This window comes from Rhinolophus ferrumequinum, chromosome 6 (assembly GCF_004115265.2).
Source record: "Rhinolophus ferrumequinum isolate MPI-CBG mRhiFer1 chromosome 6, mRhiFer1_v1.p, whole genome shotgun sequence".
Classification (NCBI taxonomy): domain Eukaryota; kingdom Metazoa; phylum Chordata; class Mammalia; order Chiroptera; family Rhinolophidae; genus Rhinolophus; species Rhinolophus ferrumequinum.
Genome location: NC_046289.1, coordinates 17890761 through 17911030, shown reverse-complemented (window position 1 = coordinate 17911030; position 20270 = coordinate 17890761). Strand labels below are relative to the sequence as shown.

The window sequence follows — 20270 nt, the reverse complement described above, 5'->3', positions numbered from 1 at the left end:
CGTAGTCTGAGTAATGGCCCCCGAAATGTCCAGGACTTAATATCTGGAATCTGTTAATGTTATGTGGTTTTTTTTTTTTTTTTTTTTTTTTTTTTTTTTTTTTTTTTTTTTTAGTTGCCATCAATAAGAAATCTACTTGTTTTAAAAAAAATCCAAATGCTGGCATTGTCCAGAAAAATTTAACAGGTTTATTTATAATTGTTATAAAGTTGAACTGCTGAAACTTGCTTTGTTCACTGAAACTTTTGACTTGCATTAATGCTTTGTCCCCGCATTTATATTAAAAATTCACATACAAATGAAAATGGAAAAACTGCCAATACCTGATTTCTGTCCCCTATTTTTCCACTTGCAATCATATACTTAGGTACCTTTTGACCCCATGGAAAAAAAAATAACTAACATTCAGAACTACCAATAACAGGAAGAAGAGAATTTTTTTTTTTTTTTTAAAGAATGAAATGTTTCCCATCATAGTGGATTCGTAAGCACGTTCTCCACGTATGTGGCGTGCTAGCTGGATGTCTTTTGGCATAATTGTTACACGTTTGGCATGGATAGCACACAGGTTGGGATCTTCAAAAAGGCCAACCAGATAGGCCTCACTTGCCTCCTGCAAAGCACCAATAGCTGCACTCTGAAAGCGCAGATCTGTTTTGAAGTCCTGAGCAATTTCTCGCACCAGACGCTGGAAGGGAAGTTTGCGAATCAGAAGTTCAGTGGACTTCTGATAACGTCTAATTTCACGGAGTGCCACGGTACCAGGCCTGTAACGATGAGGTTTCTTCACCCCTCCAGTAGAGGGCGCACTCTTGCGAGCGGCTTTTGTAGCCAGTTGCTTCCTGGGTGCTTTACCACCAGTAGATTTGCGGGCAGTCTGCTTTGTACGAGCCATGGTATAGAGACCTCCTTACTTACCCCCCTTCTCCTTCGGCTGGAGCTCGGCGAGCTAGAGGCGGCGCTGGCGTTAGAGAGCGAAGGCGGCGCGTCGGCGGCTGCGAACACAATTCTAATGTTATGTTATATGACAAAAGAGATCTGGCAGCTGTGAATGAATTAAAGATCTTAAAATGAGGAGATTATCTTGGGTTATCTGAGTGGGACCTAAATGCCATCACAAATGTCCTTATAAAAAGGAGGCAGAGGGAAATTTGTCATGGAAGAATAGGCAATGTGACCATTGATTCAGGATGCTGCCCTGCTGGCTTTGAAGAGGGAGGAAGGGGCCAATAGTCAACTTGTGCAAAGAATGCAGCTCTAGAAGCTGGGAAAGATGAGAAAACAGATTCTTCTCTAGAGGCTCTGGAAGGGAGAATGACTTGAGTCACGCCCATCGATACTGAATTTAGACTTCTGACCTACAGAGCTATAAGAGAATAAACATGTGTTGTTTTAAGCGACCACGTTTGTGGTAATTTTTTGCAGCAGTCATAGAAAACACTCAGTGAATATACCAAGGTACAGGGCTTAGTTTACAGGTTGCATTCTCAGAATGCAATTCTCAGTCACTGCATCCCTCCCGGGGATGCACTCACATGAACCAAAGTATGAGTTTGATGCATAAAATCGCAATGATAACTCATATATTTCCCACGAGAGACCTAACTCTCCTGTGTCTGGAATACATGTCAAACTGACCAGTCCATTTTCTCCCTATAGGCAGACAGCCTTGGAAAACCAGTCCATGATCAGGATGCCAGTATAGTGATTTAATATTATCAAATAAAATTCTGCCACACAGATGGGAATCTTCAACTTTACACAAGCAGCCTCTTTTCCAGCCCCCAGCAGACAAATCTGGAAAGGTAAATCACAGCTGAAAGTTGCTTGTGGAACATAGACTATGAACAATGGCAATTAGATTAATTACTTGCTGGATGGCAACAGGATGAGACATCCTGAGACATACCTTTGAGACAGGAGCACTTGAATTTCTTTGGCTAGAATTTTATTATCCACCTTCCTTATAGGGAGAATCTTGCCAATGGGACCAGGATAGCTGTGCTTGTTTTGTAAGGTTCTCTCTCTCCTATTTCATATTTGAATGGTCATTTCCAAATTAAGTCCTGTGATTCTTCTTTCTCATATGGGTGACTATCCTTTCACATTTTGGGGGGATATAGGGAATTTTCATTCTAGCCAGTATCAAATCTTGGCTGGCATAGAACCCCGATAACAACTTCTTTCAAGTGGCATTGCATATTTCATCATGTGTTGATATAATAATAAAATGGACAATCTTATTTTTCTTCTTTTCAAATTGTGATGGAGAGGTGTGGTTCAACATTTTTCCATGAAATGAAAACAGATCTTGTGATTTATGTAGATATGTGGCTCACCTCTCTTCCATATAGAAGGCAATCGATAATGTCATTTCTTATGCCCATATTCCCTGAATATCTGGAGTGTGACATAGTGTAAAGATGTGTCAGAAGGTTAAAATTCAGAATGAGGACATCAGAACTTGTCATCCTCTGACAATCTTTAACATCTTAGGGAAGCAGAAAACCCAGCATTTAGAGCTCTGTTGCTTTGTTCTTTTGATGAGACATACATTGTTCATGAAAGAAATCTATTTTTTTCTATTTCACTCTGATCTAACTGTAGAGAAACTTTCAAGCAGCGGCAAGATTTCATTATTTCAGAGACGAAATTCTCAGGAGGCAAATACATCTTTAAAAAAGACAATGTTTTCATTTTGCATCTTGATATATTTTAGAAAAACAAAATTCAATGATAAAAAATGTATTTCACTTAACTCAAAGTTTTGTCAATCAGATTTTTGTATAATGGCCACCTTTCCCCCATTTGTTATACTTTTGGAAATATATTCCCAGCAAAATTGAACCTTCAACAATAAAAATATTCATCCTCAAGAAGGTAACCAACTTAAAATTAACCAAACACTAATAATTTCATAATAAAATATTCTCATAAACTGTCATATGCTTAGGACGTAATGTAGCAGAAAAAATTCCCTCAGATTTCAGGGACAGACAGATCTGGATTTAAATGCTGGTTTTGCATAAAATTCTTCATCTCTAAAATGGGTTGATAAATAAAATCATGTAGGTAAATGCCTGTTTCATAATTAGGTATTTCTTAATAATAATGATATTAACAATTGTATTTTCTTGATGATGATACAAATAAACTCAGTAATATATTGAGCCAGAAAAGTGACAATGATTAATGGGAAGGGAAAAACCCTTTTATGGTAGAATATATAACTATTTTTTCCATTTAAAAAAATTTACCAGTTTTAAATACCCTTTTCCCCATCTACCTGCTCTCTCTAGGCATGTTTAATTGAGGTACTGAATTCAACTGTATTGAAACACTGTGTTGTACCCTGATACTTATAATAATAAAGAAGCACATTTTTTTTTTTTTTTTAAATTTAAGAGTTAGGGAAGAAAATGCATTTTAGCATCATGGCAAACTGCAGGCACTATTCCAAGCACTTACATCAAATTACCTGGTAGTTAACTAAATCACTATTTGGTGTTGCTTGGCTACAGAAAATGAGGTACAATGGTTTTACAAAAAAACCGGAGTGCTTTGTTACCCAATCTCCTAGAATTTTTGGAAAGTAATTAATGAAAGTCTTCCTTCACCTGTGTGTCTATGTCTCATGAACATATACCTAGTGTTTTCATATTATTTTTCAAATCCTTCCAAAAATATCTGTTGCAATTTCCTTTAAGAGAGTAAAGGCAGTTGGACAGATATTATTATTATGTCCCCTTCCTCTTAAAATGTGTTATGTTTTATTTTGTCTTATAGCTGAGGGAACAATAGCTTTGTTGGTTAGATAATATTCCAAGTTCATTTAGTTGAACTCTGCATAAGAGTTTCTTTTCACTAGAAAAATCCCTTGTTCAATTATTTGCAGATTGATAAAGCGAGTGGAGTAGACTGGAACTTCTAAAACATAGACCCATAGGATAGCAACCAAGAAAAATGACGAAATTAAAGTTTCAATGATGGAAGTAGTTCATTTATGACACAATAAATGTCCGCACTGCACAGAGCAGGAATAATCGAGGCTACTAAATAATGTCACCATGTTACTGTGGGGATAGGTGGGTCATGATCCTTAGGAATTTTTCCTTCTCAAAGTGTAGACACTCCTGTGGAATCTGTGAATTGATTAAAAAAAATGTGTTTATTATAATTACTAATGGCAATCATTACTGAGGAAGCTTGAAAAAATATAATTCGAAATTGGATTGAAACTAGCAGGGTAATATATTGTTGCATAGAAAATGAGCACAAAAATTATAGTGTGTGCTTGTACCATACAATCTCATATGTATTTACCTAAGTTTGCAATTTCGATTCCTACAGAAGCATTTTTGCAATCTCCATCCCATCCTCCAACAGTTCAAGTTCTCTTCTACTGTCCCTTTTTGTCCAGCTCCAGAAATCTTCTAGCTGTGAAACCTGAAGGGGTAATAGGGATAGAAACTCTGCAGAGGTTAAGAGCTCGGCTCTGGAATTCAATAGGTATGGTTCTGAATTCCAGGGTGGCCATTTCTGAATCACATGACCATGACGTGTCAATGAGCCTCAGCTTCCTCATCTATCAAGTAAGCATAATAATGGAACGCACCTCAAGTGTTGTCATGATGAATATTCATTAGCAAGTGCAAAACTCTAAGTACCACACCTGGCATATACTAAGCACTCAGTAAATGGGTCCGCTGCTGTAGTTGCCAGTTTTAATGAGAGTTTGCTTTGGTAACGATACGCTTTTAGGTTTGAATGTTTTCATAATCTATCGCTGCTTTACCAATTCATTCCTTTACTCAATCAACCAATGTTTTTGATATTTACTTTTTTAGAAGGTACATGAGACATCAAGTAACTACTGTGTTTCCCTCAAAAGAAGACCTAGCTGGACCATCAGCTCTAATGCATCTTTTGGAGCAAACATTAATATAAGATCTAGTCTTATTTTAGTATAGTATAAGACCGGGTCTTATACAATATAACATAACGTAACATAACATAACATAACATAACATAACATAACATAACATAACATAACACTGGATCCTATATTAATTTTTGCTCCAAAAGACGCATTCGCTCTGATTGTCCAGCTAGGTCTTATTTTCAGGGGAAACACAGTAATTACAAGAGAATCATCAGAAAGAGAACAAGAAAGCTAAGGTGAAGGCCCGGTATTGTTCTTGGGCTCCCTTCCCGCTTTCCTCTCAAGGGTAATCACTGATTTAACCAAAACTTCACCTGCCATGAATTCTATTATGTGCACCTAAAAATACAAGGCAAACAGAAATGTTGCAGTGATTTCTGTAAATCACTGTAAAAAAAGAATGTGAATTCTTTTGGGTTAATAAGAATTTTCCAATTCTTCATGATTCTCTGTGCAGATATGAATGGAAAGCTGTTTCATTTTATTTCTGGCCCACATCACTTTTATTAGGGTCTGACAGAGAGCTTGAGTTTGTTGTTTATCAAGCCAGCATTTGAGCTGGACCTCGTACGTGTGCTCAGACCTGAAGCATACATTGAAAACTAAATGGGACAAAGCAGACTCTTTGCCACAGATTATTTTCTGAGGAGAGCCCCTCTACACTCTGAGATCCCTAAAAGAGGACTTAAAATTTGGAGACAAATCTCTTTACTCCGTGCCCAAAGGAACATACGCACTTAGAAAATACTTCTTTTATCAACTTGGCTATTTTTAGGCCAAACTTTTAAATGAACAGTTTACCATGAGCAAAGTGAAAATGACAAGGAAACCAACACTCTTACACAATACATAGAGCTTTAAGCCAATGTGACCTTTCATTTCCCTTAATTATCTTTCTCTTATTAGTCTTGATCTGCCTATTATTGATCGGTCCATTATGCTATGCTTCTAACGACTTTGCCTGGGGGGTTCAGAAGTTTATTCAATATGTGGAGCACTCCTTAAAAGAACTTGAAAAAAATAGAGTTAATTAAAAGTAGCCTTTCTTAGGCTTTCCCACCATTCCTTCCACCTAAATCTTAACCATCTTTTAAAGTATAGTTTAACTTCTGCCTCTTCCACCAGCTTTCTTGGATGACGTCAGTCAGGTGATGATTGTTCACTTGACTCAGTTGGGAGTGATTATCCCACTCTAATCGATGGTAATTTATTTGTATGGTTTGTTTTTTAGGTCCTTCCCTGAGTTGTAATCTCTTTGAAGTCAGAGACATGACTTATTCTCAGTGTATCGTCAGAGTCCCGAGCACTATTCTCTTTGCCAACAGTAAATTTTAATTGTAAACATCTTCATAACATTAATGCCATTTTATATTTGTAAAAGTATTCCCACGTACATTATCTCTTTAGATTTTCCCAATTTCCAACTGCATTGTGAGTGAGAGTCTAATACTCTACATTTTAGAGAGAAAGAAATGGAATCAAATACAAATTCAAATTCCTTATCAAAGGTCATGACATATCATCGGATATATCTATTGTTGTTATTACCTCAACTCTGACTTGCCTTTATTGTGGTTAATGCATAGACATAGATATAAACTTACAACATTTCTACTTTTTAGAAGATCTGAGATGGATCAAGACTCTGGGATGAAAGGGAACAGGTTACCCACAATTTCTTGTCTTTGGATCTGCATATGCTATTCTCTCTAGCAGGAAGAAAAAAGGGTGGGAAAAGACAGGCCACTGCTAGTGCTTACATCACTTTTATGTGAATTAGGAAAAAGACACCTCCTCTGGGTAGATGCAGCACTGGGTTGATGCATGGAGCCGTTTACTTCCTGCCCAGTGCCCCTGGACGTGGCCTGTTTAACTCTACGCAGTAATTATAGGTCCTTTAAAACATGCAGATGACCTGCCTTCACTCTGGCAGATTCTGATTAGTAAATGTGGGAACAAGCCTAAAATATTTGCATCATTTCCTAGTAAATTTGGGAACAAGCCTAAAATATTTGCATCATTTCCTTACATATAAGATAAGATAAAAGGAAGAAAAAAGTCAACAGATGTAACAAGAAAATTAGTTAAATGCTGCTTTTACACTATCAAACATAAACCAGTAGAGAACTTGTACAAATAAATCAGTTGGTTATTTGAACAATGCATTTTTGGAGTGGCTTTATCATGAAAATATTACTTTCATTTTGTCCATAGACGACATAAAAAACAGATAATGGAAAGCTATGGGCAGAGGAAGGGTTTGCAGAATATGCTATAGGGAGAAGGGTTTACAGAATGGAGCGCAGAGGGGAAGTTCCTCTTTCCACAGTTGGTAGCACCTAGCGAATACCTGGGAATATGACCAATCTGGAAGCACAGAGACTTCTAGAGCATGATACTGTGTTTTCACTTTGTCAGGTTTTGGACAGTGTGAATAGTTCGGTAAAAATATTCAGTTCAGTTTGGATGTGAAACGAATTCATGAGTCATGAAAGGATGATCAACGATAATGAAATCACAAGCAGTATTCTCTAATGGAATAACAACAAAATAGCTCTTTGAAAAAGTTAACAGATTCGTGATGAGATCTTTTGAAATATTTAAAAAATTTCCTTCGTGGATTTTCATTAGGGAAAACAAAATATACCATTCGTAAGAACTGTTGCTTTGCTGCCTTACCCAGAGAAAAGCTTTGCATACAGAGTATTAGGCTGAATGTTAGAGACAAAGGGTCCTCTGAGGCCAAAATGGCCATCACCGAGTATTGATTCCTTTCCTCTCTTCTGGTTTAGTACCAATTCCAAAGATCAATTCTACCTGCAGGTTTCCATGCTCATTAATTTTGTAAATGCAGCAAAATACACATGTTGATGACAATGCCAGGATGTGGACGCAGGGAATTTATCCATCAGTAAGAAAGTTCTTTTTATAACTCTTTCCTCTTAAATATAACTGGTTGAGGAAAAGCTGTAGAGATGTTTTATAGCAGAATTAGAATAAGAAAATTCCTTGAACACATTTACATGCAAGCAGCTAGAGTAGCAGAGTATTGTGGAGAAATTCACCTGGAGAGATAGGACACCTGGATACTTGTACTGTTGCTCTGAGGTGTGCTCTCGTCTCAGAGCCTCAGTTTTTTAAACCTGTACATGATGAAAGGTGTGTGTGTGTGTGTGTGTGTGTGTGTGTGTGTGTGTGTGTGCGCGCACGTGCACGCAGGGGAATGTCACATCCTGGAAGATCACACATTCATTCTAAAGACATCAGTTGATTGCCTGTTTTATTGAAATACGATGGCAGACCCTGGAGATCCAGATGTGATAATGACTCAGCCCTCCAAAAACATCTGAAGCCAAGTGGTACAGCGAGATGGTAATTATAGGACAGTGTGATAGGCAAAGGAAACAAGCACGTGAGATGTTCCGGGTTCAGTGAGAAGAAGGGCTTGATTTCTCAGGTTCCTTCAACTACCTTTTTAAGATGCCTCTTTATTTAGGATTTGATGGAGGATAGGAAAAGGGTCCAAAAACATGGCAAGAAATGAGCTCAAATAGGTGGGAATGATTGAGTCTTTGGAGACATGGACATTCAACATTTGTTGCATGGTTGTGGTCTAAACCTCCTGACTTCCCTTTCCATTTAATCAAGTCTGCTCTGTGCACACGGGCCTCGTGCAAGTGGTTGCTCTGTAGAAATCGAGGGAAAGCAGCCAAGTTCCAAATCTCAGGTGCCATCAAACAGAGATAAAAAAACATTCATGAAACAAGATGAACATTAGATTTAAACTTAAACAGGATACTGAATCCAGAGGTGACTAAGAAAATTGTTAAGCCAGTGGGAATTTACAGAAACCTCATGTTGGGCTGCCATTGATTTCTACAGAAGAAATAAGGGGAATTGTGCTGAAAATGTTTCCATTATTTTTCCCTCTAGAATCACTCTTCATGCTTTTTCACCATACTCTGTGCCCCAGGAAGCTAACCTTGATGGATTTTATCAGAGGACTCTCTTGCTCTCTGACTGCAGATTTGGTTTGGACAATGGCAAGTCCTAACAGGCCAGTAGGATGAAGGAGGAAAGTGAGGTGGGGAATTTAGTTCCCTGATTTCCTTTCCGCAGAGTTGCCATGGCTTGGTTGCCTCCCTCCACCAAAGAGCACAGGTATTATTTAGCAACACGTCTTCTTCCCAGTCCCATGGACCCTTCAGTTCTAAGGATGATGATAGTTCCTCTGCAGTTACTGAATCCAGGCTACAGCATGCCCCACCCTCCCCTGCCCTGTAATTTCCTCACAAATGCTCTTGATTTTAAAACAGTTTGTTTATTAAACTCTCCTCAAGATACCCATTTTGAGTGTGCCAATTGGTTACTTTTAAGGGCCCGACTAATATAGGTATATAAGATACATACTTGCATATACCATAAGTGAGTCCTGTCTAAACACTGATGGGCAGTTTGGAAAAGCAAAAAGAAAAGAAAGACATTAAAGAGAGATAACTCAGAAACAAAATATAGTTGGTGCTTCAGTAGTAAGGTAAAATGAATGCACTGTCACAGGCACTACAGTGAGGTCAGCAAAGTTTCTGGCAAGTAAAATCACAGATATTTGTGTGGGAGGGAATTTAGTCCAGTAACCTTATTTTGTAGATGAGAAACTTAGGTCTTCCAAGAGACTGACTTGCTCGCGGTATCCTGTTTTTTAGTGGCTGAATATGAGTGTGCGTAAATGTGTATGAGTGTGTGCATGCAAATTTCTTATTCTCTTATTTATCACTGCCCAATAGCTGAGCATCCTATAGACATGGCTCTAGGAGCTCATCTCGATTGCTCTGGACTGGTCTTTCATCAAACTGTTATGCTTGTCTACTTTTTCAACATTTCCTAAAGTTTCCTCATTCCTTTGATGACTCTTTTCCAGGGAACGTATTTTCCCCTTTTTGTGGGGAGTGAAGGGGAAGCCATTTTGTGAGGATCATTGCAAAAAAAAAAAAAATAATAAAAAAAATAATGAGCAGACAAAAATAAAACCATCTTGTTGAAATGTGCAACATATTAGTTTATTGGCTTGCTCCCACAAACCAACTTTATTTATACTGTGTGTGGGTTTCAATCTGGTGCCTCAGGTATGTTTCACATGATATTTACAACTGAGGTTTGATGAAAAAGAATCAAAACTGTGAATATTTAAGCCATGGATGTTCAATGTGTAAGAGCCAATTGTGTTAGTTCAAGAACTTCCTGCATCACAATAACTTGAGTCCCTTTTAGTAATAATACAGGTTCGTCAGACCCACCTGTGACTTTCTTAATGAGAACTCCTACATAGGAGTAAGGTCCAGGAGCCTCCATTTAAAATAAATTTTCTGAACCAACTTCTATGTTTACCCAGGTTTGAAACTGTGATACTGGATTTAGCAGATCTTTGAAAATACATAAAAATCAACAAGTGCCCGTAGCCTGTCATTTGTTTGATCATTGGGGAAGAAAGCTTGCTTTTTCAAGTGTATTCCCCCCAAAGACAATGGCTGTCTTTCTTGGATTGGGGTGAACAGATAAATTAGGTCCCTGTGTCTGTTGAGCTCTATATTTTTGATAATAGACTTGGTTCTCCAGCAACAATAACTTTCCAGCTACGTGGGCCAAGTGACAAAAACAGAATCATTGATTGACGGCCAGACCCGTAGGGTGTTTTGAACCTTTAAAGAAGCTGCGACTGGGTGGTTGATTTGTGGTTCAAAGGGGCTAAGTGTTCTCTCCTGGAGTTCAGGGAACCAGCTGCTTCCTGAGCTGGCAGAGGAGAGAAAACCTTGAGGCAGAGGAGCTTCAGTTTTCATGAGATGTGCTAAGCAAGCCTCCCATCCGCGAGCTGCTGCCTGATGACTACCTTGGGGAAGAGATGGGGGTTGTGAACTTTGAAGTGGATTGTTAATTATTCATGCCTCCTTCCCTGGATGGAGGTAACCTGCATCTCAGGAGCCAGGCCCAGAATTCATTATCTTCCTGTTGATGTCTGCAATAAAAATAACGCTGAATATTAATCCTTTCACCTTCATTCTTAACTCCTTCCTCCTCCATTCTCTCCATAGTACAGGAGAGAGTACATGCAAAATCGTGCCTCTCCCTTAATTTTTCCCATCCCTGATACTCCTGAGCCTTTTGTTTATTCTAGTTAAAGGCCATTAAACAGAATTAAGTTCAAGGGCTAGTTGCTTACTTAAAAACTCCCTAAATGGCACTATTTCCCTACTCAGATTTTCAATTAATTTTTCAACATGTGTGGGATAATCATGTCATGATGAATGACTTGTCACCTGTCCCTTTTTTATTTCTATATTTTAAATTTGTAGGAATTTCATATTTTTCCCTCTTTCTTAGGCAGTGTTCTCTAGAGACTTTGCTGTCAGCTTTAGTCAGTATTTGATAGTAAAAAGCAGAAGACTGGTTAAGTGCATGTGTGTATTTGTGTGTGTGTGTGTGTGTGTATCTCTTGAGCCTGTGCATTGCTTTCTTAGGGAGGCAAGAGATAAATCATTATTTATGAAAAATATCAGTTAATTAAGTGGGAGATCATTAAGTCCTTACAACAAAGAGTGATCTGTGTCATAACCTAATATATTGAAAGAAGTATTGATGCAGAGATGCAATAAGATTAGTTTGCAGAAGTCTTGGTATGAAAATATATATAAACAAGAAAGGAGAAATATAAAGAAGCATTACACAATAATAGTTAATTGAACAAGTGTAATGACAGTCACTAAGTTAATGCCAAGAAATTTATGTGCTCAGTACTGATGCTTTCACCCTTTGCCTTTTTGGCTTTGTTCCAACTTGCGTTTTTTTCCTTCTTGTTTCCTCTCTCTGCATTCTCCTTTTTTTTTTTCTTTTTATTAACTAAAACACATAGTTTACACTAAGGTTCACTCTCGGTGTCATACATTCCACGAGTTATGACAAATGGGTAATGCCATGTAGCTGTCTTTATAATGCCATATGGAATAATTTCAATCCCCTAAAAATCCCCTCTTCACCACCCATTCATCCCTCCCTGCCTTGCCCCCAGAACTTCTGGCAACCACTGATCTTTTTACTATTTTTATAGTTTCGCCTTTTTTAAAATGTCACGCAGTTGGAATCATACAGTATATAGCCTTTTCAGACTGGCTTCTTTCATTTCGTAATGTGCATTTGAGGAGGGTCCCTCCATATCTTTTTCAGGGCTTGATAGTTCATTTCTTTTTATCACTGCATAGTATTCCATTGTATGGATGTACTCAGTTTGTTATCCATTCATCTTTTGAAGGGCATCTTGGTCAATTTCAAGTTTTGGCAAATTTGAGTAAAGCTCCTGTAAACATCCATGTTCCAGATATTGGTGGACAGAAGTTTTCAACTTAATTTGGGTAAATACCAAGGAGTGTGATTGCTGGATTTTATGGTAAGGCTATGATTAACTTGGTAAGAAACTGTCAAACTGTCTTCCAAAGTAACTACCATTCTGCATTCCCACCAGCACTGAGATTTCTTGTGGCTCCACCTCTTTCTCCGCATTTGGTATTGATGGTGTTTTGGATTTTAACCATTCTAATAGGTGTGTAGTGGTATTTCTAATAGGTGTGTTTTAATTTGCAATTTCCTAACAATATACAATGTTGAGGATCTTGTCGTATCCTTACTTGTCATCTGTATATCTTCTTTGGTGAGGTGTCTGTTCTGATCTTTGGCCCATTTTTAAATTGGGTTGTTTGTTTTTCTATTGCTAAGTTTTCATATTCTTTGTATATTCTGGATACAAGTCCTTTACCAGATATGTGTTGGGCAAATGTTTTTGACTGTCTCTGGCTTTTCATTCTCTTAATGGTCTTTCACAGATCAAAAGACTTTAATTTTAATGGCATCTCATTTAGGATTTTTTTTTCATAAATCATGCTTTAGGTTTTTGTTGTTGTTGTTGTTGGTTTGTTTGTTTTTCATCTTCTTTTCTCTTTTTCTCTCTTCTTCAGAACTCAAAATAAAATTCTGAGTGAATCATGGCCTCTCCCCATTCTGTTCATGTGATTTGTACAAATTTCATTTTCTCTCTAAATTTTATTTTCCAGGTTCTTTGGAAAGTAAATGAGACTAATAATGTTGCTTACTCCCTGAGTGTGCTGGAAAGATTATAGATTGTATAAGGTAATGCATTGAAAAATCACCATTTAAGCTGTAATTTTTAATAAAATGTTGCTTTCTTTTATTTTTCATCTTCCTTATTATTTTTCTTTCTTACCATTTTCTCTTATCTGGCCTTGAATATGAGAGACATATTTGCTAGTCAGTCATCATATGAATGAATAAATAATTCCCTTGTGGAATTATAGAGAGGTTATAGATAGGGTGCTGCATGTATATGAGTCTGAACCAAATGTCGATTTTTAAATTATTTAAACCGACTGTTTGTATATAAGTCAATTAAAGTGAAAGAGGGAGTGATTTTTTTCCCCCCATTTTTCACCTGGTCTTTTGGTGCATTAGCCTCATGAGTTCAGATGGGTACTTATAAAATGAGTCCAAGATGATATTTTAACCCTAACATTGATTTGGCAGAGAGAACAATTTCATTTTACAGCCTCATCCCCAAACCTGTCATAAATATTGGTTCAATAACAATATCTCAAATCCATTGAGACAGTGGTTTTCAAACTGTTCAACCACTAAAGTCTTCTGTGCTGACTTTGGGGTTTTATAACATATATGTCCTACAGTTATGGGAGCGGGGCGGTACTGTCAGGACTCAGACCATTCCCCTGATTTCACTAGAACAGCTTTGATTGATTTAAGTAAGTTTTCAAGTGAAATTGTGTTTGAAGAAACAGTTTTTCTGCTAACAAAATATTTGCTTTTTATACAAATTATAAACTGAAGTTCAAGATTCTAAATGAGTTTGCTGGTACTCCATCTTGGAAACTGAGTCATATATTTAAGTTGTATGATTTGAAGGCCATTGCGTGTGTTGTCCTAGATGTAGTGATTGAACAGTGAACTATTCTTACTTCAAAACCTTCAGTTTTTATAAATGCCTAGGACAGAATCACTATATCTTGTCACCGATTCAAGTCAAGTTGAATAGTACTTATACTCACACTGTAATATGTTTTCTCTCTCACTTGATTTATAAACCTGAACTTTATATTCTGAGAGCCAAGGATGTGAATATAGACTTGAGACGTAAATGATGAGGTTGTTTATTATTCTCTTCCTTCTCTGAAGAGGCAGATCAAGCAAGGGTTAGAAGCAAGAATTCTGTGGATAAAAATATAAAAGAAGAAGCCTCAGTGGAAATATTCAATACATTTATTTTAGATATTCGGTTCATTAATTTCTACTGATCTGCCCTTTGAAATATCTTGTGCATCTGGTCCTCTGTTTCTATTCCCACAGCTTCCATCCTCTTCCAAATATTCTCAACTCATGTCATTCTCTTGTTCTTCATTTCTTCTCACCTTTAAGTCATTCTACACATTGCCTTTAGAATTAACTTTCTAAAATGCCAATCTCATACTATTGCTTTTGTGATTAAAAGGAAAAAAAATTCTCAAATAACTACTCATTTTGTTAGGATCATGCGCTCACGCAACAGCATGACATTCAAGTTATCCATAAGTTTTACTTATTTTTTAGAAGATTTCAATTCTACCTTTTCAATCTTACTTTTCAAGCCTTTGCTCATGCTTTATTTCCTACGATCCCATCTGGTTGTCTGTATAACTGGACCATTCTCCCTCCAAAGTTTATCCTGATCCTTCACTCCATCTATGGCCATCGTTCACTCACTATATTCTCCTGCAATTTGAATTTCTCTCAATATGTACTCTAAAAAAATTACTTTGATTAAATTAATAGTATCTTTTTCATTACTTTTTGTATTATATTTATACGTAGACTGTTCTCTATTGAAAAACAAGAACCAAGTTTTACCACAGAATCACAACCCCTGACAACAATGCAAACAGTTACAATTTTTTATGAGTGCTTATTATGATCAGAACGTGTGATAAGCACTTTGTTTCCATCATCTCTCTTAATCCCCCAAATCACTGCAAACTAGTCATTGTTATTCCCTTTGGCACATGAGGAAATAAAGGTTTATAGATGTCAAATAGCCTTTCTAGGATACCATAGACAATATTTGGTGGAGCCAGGATTAAAACCTAATTCTTTCTGACAAAAACAAAATGGAGCAGAAAAAAATACCTTTTCAATTTATACACTGCATGATATTTTGTTGGTATCCACCTCAGTAGTCAGGACAGCTTTCCTTTTAAACAGGAAAATTTGAAGTGAGTTTTTCAAATCCAGCCCTTAGAGAGAAATATGTGTCATGATGAGGCAACGGAGTAAAGTATCTCCAGGGCTTCCTGAAAAAATTAAATTCTTATCAAAAAAAAAAAAAAAGAAGGAGGAGGAGGAGAAAGAGGAAAGAAAACACACACACACACACACACGCACGCACGCACGCACGCACACACACACACACAAACCAAACCAAACCAAAACAAAACAAATCAAAAAACCTAAATTCCTGTTAGGCAAGGAGCATGTACTGGAGCCAAGTCAGAGACCCTTGCTAGTTTCATGTTGTGCTCTGACATGGAAATTCCCTTGATTAAGCAAATCCCGAAAAGCCTGTGTGCAAGGATGAGTGAGGATAAGGTGTTTTGGAGAAACCCCTGTGAAGTATGGGCTTTACATTTTTCCTTACTGAAGCCAGAGTAAGTGTGTTAAACATCATCGAATGCTTCTCCTGGCTAAAACTACTAGTGAGGACAAAAGTAACATGGTTGCGGTAGAATAAATAACAGAATTGTTCTGAGAACCCTTTTTAATTTCTCTGGAAAGGAAGGCCTGTGGAGAGAACAGAACACTCCCTACCCGGCTATCGGTAAACTTTTCTAAGGGAAGAGTAAGACTTTTGTAAGCTCCTTGGTCTGCAGAGATGATTTTCTTCCTTGTTTAGAGCATCGAAGAAAGACGTCTCTGAAAATGATGTCTTTGTTGACTTTTTTAAATTATTTTTTTGGATCTCTCTTTTTCCTGATAATTATAGGCTTCTATTTTTCTTAACCTACGATGCCTTTGGCCATTATGATTACATATCACATCACAAATATCATCCCGTAATTTTGGGCAAAAAGCAAGGGTTCCATAAGTAACCACAGAGATAGGGAAAGACATATTGAAATCTCCATTTATCCTCCCACTTAAAATTTGTTTCCTCTTTTCTAAGTCATGAATTTAGACCAATAAGTAAGGCAGCTATACTTGGAACTACGATCCGTTAATATTCTCCTAGGCAGTTTTCCTATCCGTCTGGAACAGACATTTTCTGGCTCTAACCTACTAATTATATCTGGTTGTTGACTGAGAAAACAAGAGCTTAGACAGATATTAAATAAAATTCAAAACGAAAAAGAAAGTCTAAGGAAACATGAGTAGACTCTTCCAAAAGGAAAGAAAAAGGAATAAACATAAACTAAGTAAACTATTTTTCCCTCAAGAATGTGATTTATTTAACATTTGGGCCAGATTGTTAATTGGGAGGTATAATATCCATTGAATATTTTTTTAACTAAAATTAAAAAAAAAAATATGGTTACTTTTCTTTTTAAAATTATTTACCATAGACTAAAATCTCAGTATAATATGTGTCTCTTTCTTTTTACATAGAACACACACGAAGTTTAGACTACCAACTGTCAAGGTGAAAGAAGTTAGTTATAAAAACTTACGGAGAGTTAACATAATGTTTTGGTAGTGTTAGGAAACAAATCTTAAACACAGAGAATTTCATGGAAATTAAAATTGTCCCAATGATAAGCTTTTAAAAATTTGATATGGTTTCAATAATTGTTGCTAACTTCTTATGGAGAAGAAGCAAGTATATTTTGGCTTTAATCAGGTCCAAATCATAGAAATGCCATGTGACAGCCTTGAACACAGCAGGATTTGTCTATGCTTATTAATTAGATAGTGTTGGTCAAGTACTCTAACGAAGAACAGTTATTAATAAATAAAGACTAGTCTTGTTATTAGGGTCATTAAACATGGGTTCATGTATACTGATAGAACTGATTAATCTTTTTTAATTTTAATGGGCTGAATTTTCTCACTGTGCAGTTCCCTTGTGTTTTTGAAACTCCTATTGCCTCTGAGTTCTCACTATTTTTTAAGAAGTACACAAATATGGGTACATTGTAACTCTATTGTTGGACCATAATTATACTCTAGTCTTGATGTACATATATTCTTTGAACTAAAATATAATGTAACATTTTGATAACATCTATTTAAAATTTAAAAATTGTCTTCACTATTATCATCTCATCATATATATTAATTGTCTACCCTCTTAGTCTATACATTTCCCTTATTTTGAAAAGGAAGCCAGTGCAAAGAGAGTAATAATAGCAGCTTACTTATCCACTTTAGTAAGGAAGAGTTGGAAAACCCAACTGTGGTGAGAGAATTTTATATTACTTTGAATAAAGGGTTCTAAATTTTCCTTTTGTGTGAACACTCAAAATGGGAAGTATATTTGTATGTAAGTACATACAGCTAAAATCTTGGAAGTATTTAAATATTTGGAATGTAAAAATTCCTTATCTCCTTCATTCTACACTTTTTCATTGAAAATGTTCAATTGCTAGGGAAATTTTTTATTAATATGAAACAAACCTTCAATTCGATAAGGAGATTTATCTTCAGTAAGACAATGTGCTTTCTTTCTTTTTTCTTTTTAATATGCAAGCGGGGTTTATTAGTGATACATTCTCAGGGAAGAGAGTGAGCCTAGCTGAGGTGGGGGAGAGGGAGAGAGGGAGAGAAAGAGGGAGGGGGGGGGAGAGAGAGAGAGAGAGAGAGAGAGAGAGAGAGAGAGAGAGAGAGAGACAGAGAGAGAGACAGAGAGAGAGAGAAAGCTGGCTCAAAAATCAACAATGTGCTTTCATTATTCATTTTATTGTTTTATGTTGCTCTTACTGGATACTGATGAAAATCTGTATTAATAACATTTACCTGTAATAATACATTTTTCTCTAATTAACAAGATGATTTTTTTTCACTGAAAAACAAAATACATCAACATAGTGGGTTAAAAACGGAAGAGAAACATCTACCAAATATTCTATAATTGTTCACATTTTTCCATTTATTTATTCACTATTTATTGATTACCTGCTTATGATTAATTTGAAAAAAGATGGCATATTATAAGAGTTTATATCTTAATTGGTGACTTTTCATTAAGAAGATTTACTATGCGCTACATTCAGCTCAGTAATTGGGTCGGGTAATTATTTAGGAAAGTAATTCTACAGAGTCCTTGTTATAGAAAATTACTCCATTTAACTTAATTTTATCTTTATTCAATTTATTCTCACTTCTTCCTCCACCTTTTGTTGGAATGATCATGCACGAGAAAAAGACCAAAATAAAATAAAATTAAATTAAATTAAAAATCCAATCATTTTTATATGACAAGATCTGTGATGGTTTGTTTTTATATGCCAATATGAAGGCTATAGTGCTTAGTCATTCTATCAAATACTAATCTAATTTTTCTCTGAAGAAGGTATTATGAAAATGTGTTTAACATATACAGTCCATTGATTTTATGTAAAGAAGATCATTCTGGATAATCTGGGTGGGCCTAATCCAATTATTTGAAAGGCAACCAAGGTTTTTCTGAGGCAGAAGAAATTTTGTTTGTGAACTGCAGTGGCAGCTCTTGCTGGAGTTGCCCCTGGACCTTCCTGAAGCCCTGCCCTGTGGATTTCAGACTTAGCTAGCCAGCCACTACAATTGCATAAACCAGTTCCCTGCAAGGGCACTGGCACTCTCTCTCTCTCTCTCCTCCCTCCTCTTCTCTCTGTCTATCTCCAATTTCTTTTGTTTCTCTGGTAGGACCCATACAAGGCCATTATGCTATTCCACTGTAATTATCACCAACACATTCATAATTGGTTTATAAACAATGATTCATAAAGCCTCATTCTGTTTTTGGTAGGGAGGGTGTATTAACGATATATCTTTAATGCTTTCACATTTTGGGGCCTTCCTGACTCTGGGAGGAGTGTCTCTTCCTGGTCTAGCCAATTCCTAGAAATAGTGGAGGATTTGCCTGCAAAAGTGTTCTTCACATGCAAACCATCCAATCAAGAGACCATACCTCTAACTACCTCTCTATCAAGCTCTCACAATCAGGGTCGCAATTCTCCTGCCTTAATCACCCCAGGACCAGATACCAGACAACTAGGGACAGCTGCCATCTTCCAGAGCCCACGCAAATTGTCCAGACTCGCTATTTCAAAGCCTGTTTACTCTGCTTGGCTATTTTTTCCCATGGAAACCACAATCACAGGAAAGGCTCTTGCCCACATTTTCCCCTCTCCCTCTGCATCCTGAAATACACTAGTGCTTCCTTTGGTGGTTCCCTCATAGAATAGTGTGCCTCCTCCTTTTGGGATCAGTGAGTACAATCAACCACCTTTTCAATAGAAATCGTCTTTTCCCATTATTAACTTTACAGTAATAAAAATGACTTTGTGGAATATATTCTTTTTGTTCTTAATTAGTACTTAGTTGACTTTATATTTGGGGTCCAAATTCTAGATTGCCAAATAAATTAATATATGAAAAATACTCCAGATTTATTTTCTCTTTATGAGTATGTGTGTGGGCAATCTTTACTCTAAAAACTTCTCTTGTTTTCACAAATATGTATACATGCTTATACATATATTTTTCTCAAACACTCACTCATGTACATGGGGCATACTCATATCTGTGTTGATGCTTTAGATACCACACTAACATTAGAATTTATGTTTTCCTTATCTGTGAGGCATTTATAAACAACAACAAAAAAGGCATTATCTATAGGCTACAGAACCAAATATCAGAAAGTTGATATTATTAATAAACTTTTATTTTTAATGTTAATTATTTGATCACTTACTTGATTTCATGTTAATGCTAGCTTGTTGGAATGATCACGCACGAGAAAAAGACCAAAATAAAATAAAATTAAATTAAATTAAAAATCACTGACTTCTTTCACTTACCTTTTGGTAGTTTGGCCACAGGTAGACATAACTATGGAAATGCATATAATTCGAGAGACATTCATAGCTGTAAAAGAAATGAACAGATGTATGAAATTTTAAGTTTTTAACTTACTTCATACCCACTGGTCATATATAACCTTTACATAATCAATTCCAACTCTCAACTGCCCTCCTCATCCTGAATCTGCTTTTATACATCTGCTGGCAAATATTTGCCACTCTCTCAG

General features: G+C 36.5%; 1 protein-coding gene across 1 annotated transcript; it reads right to left on the bottom strand.

The window, feature by feature from the left end:
• Positions 1-285: 285 nt before the first annotated feature.
• LOC117022801 (histone H3.3A-like) lies at positions 286-988 on the bottom strand. The gene has a single exon (XM_033106946.1). It carries the CDS (start codon positions 893-895, stop codon positions 356-358), a length of 540 nt encoding a protein of 179 aa, XP_032962837.1. The 5' UTR covers positions 896-988; the 3' UTR covers positions 286-355.
• Positions 989-20270: the final 19282 nt, after the last annotated feature.

What these genes read in the sequence shown, in the direction of transcription:
- LOC117022801 (XM_033106946.1), bottom strand. Translation starts at nt 895, where the DNA reads ATGGCTCGTACAAAGCAGACTGCCCGCAAATCTACTGGTGGTAAAGCA.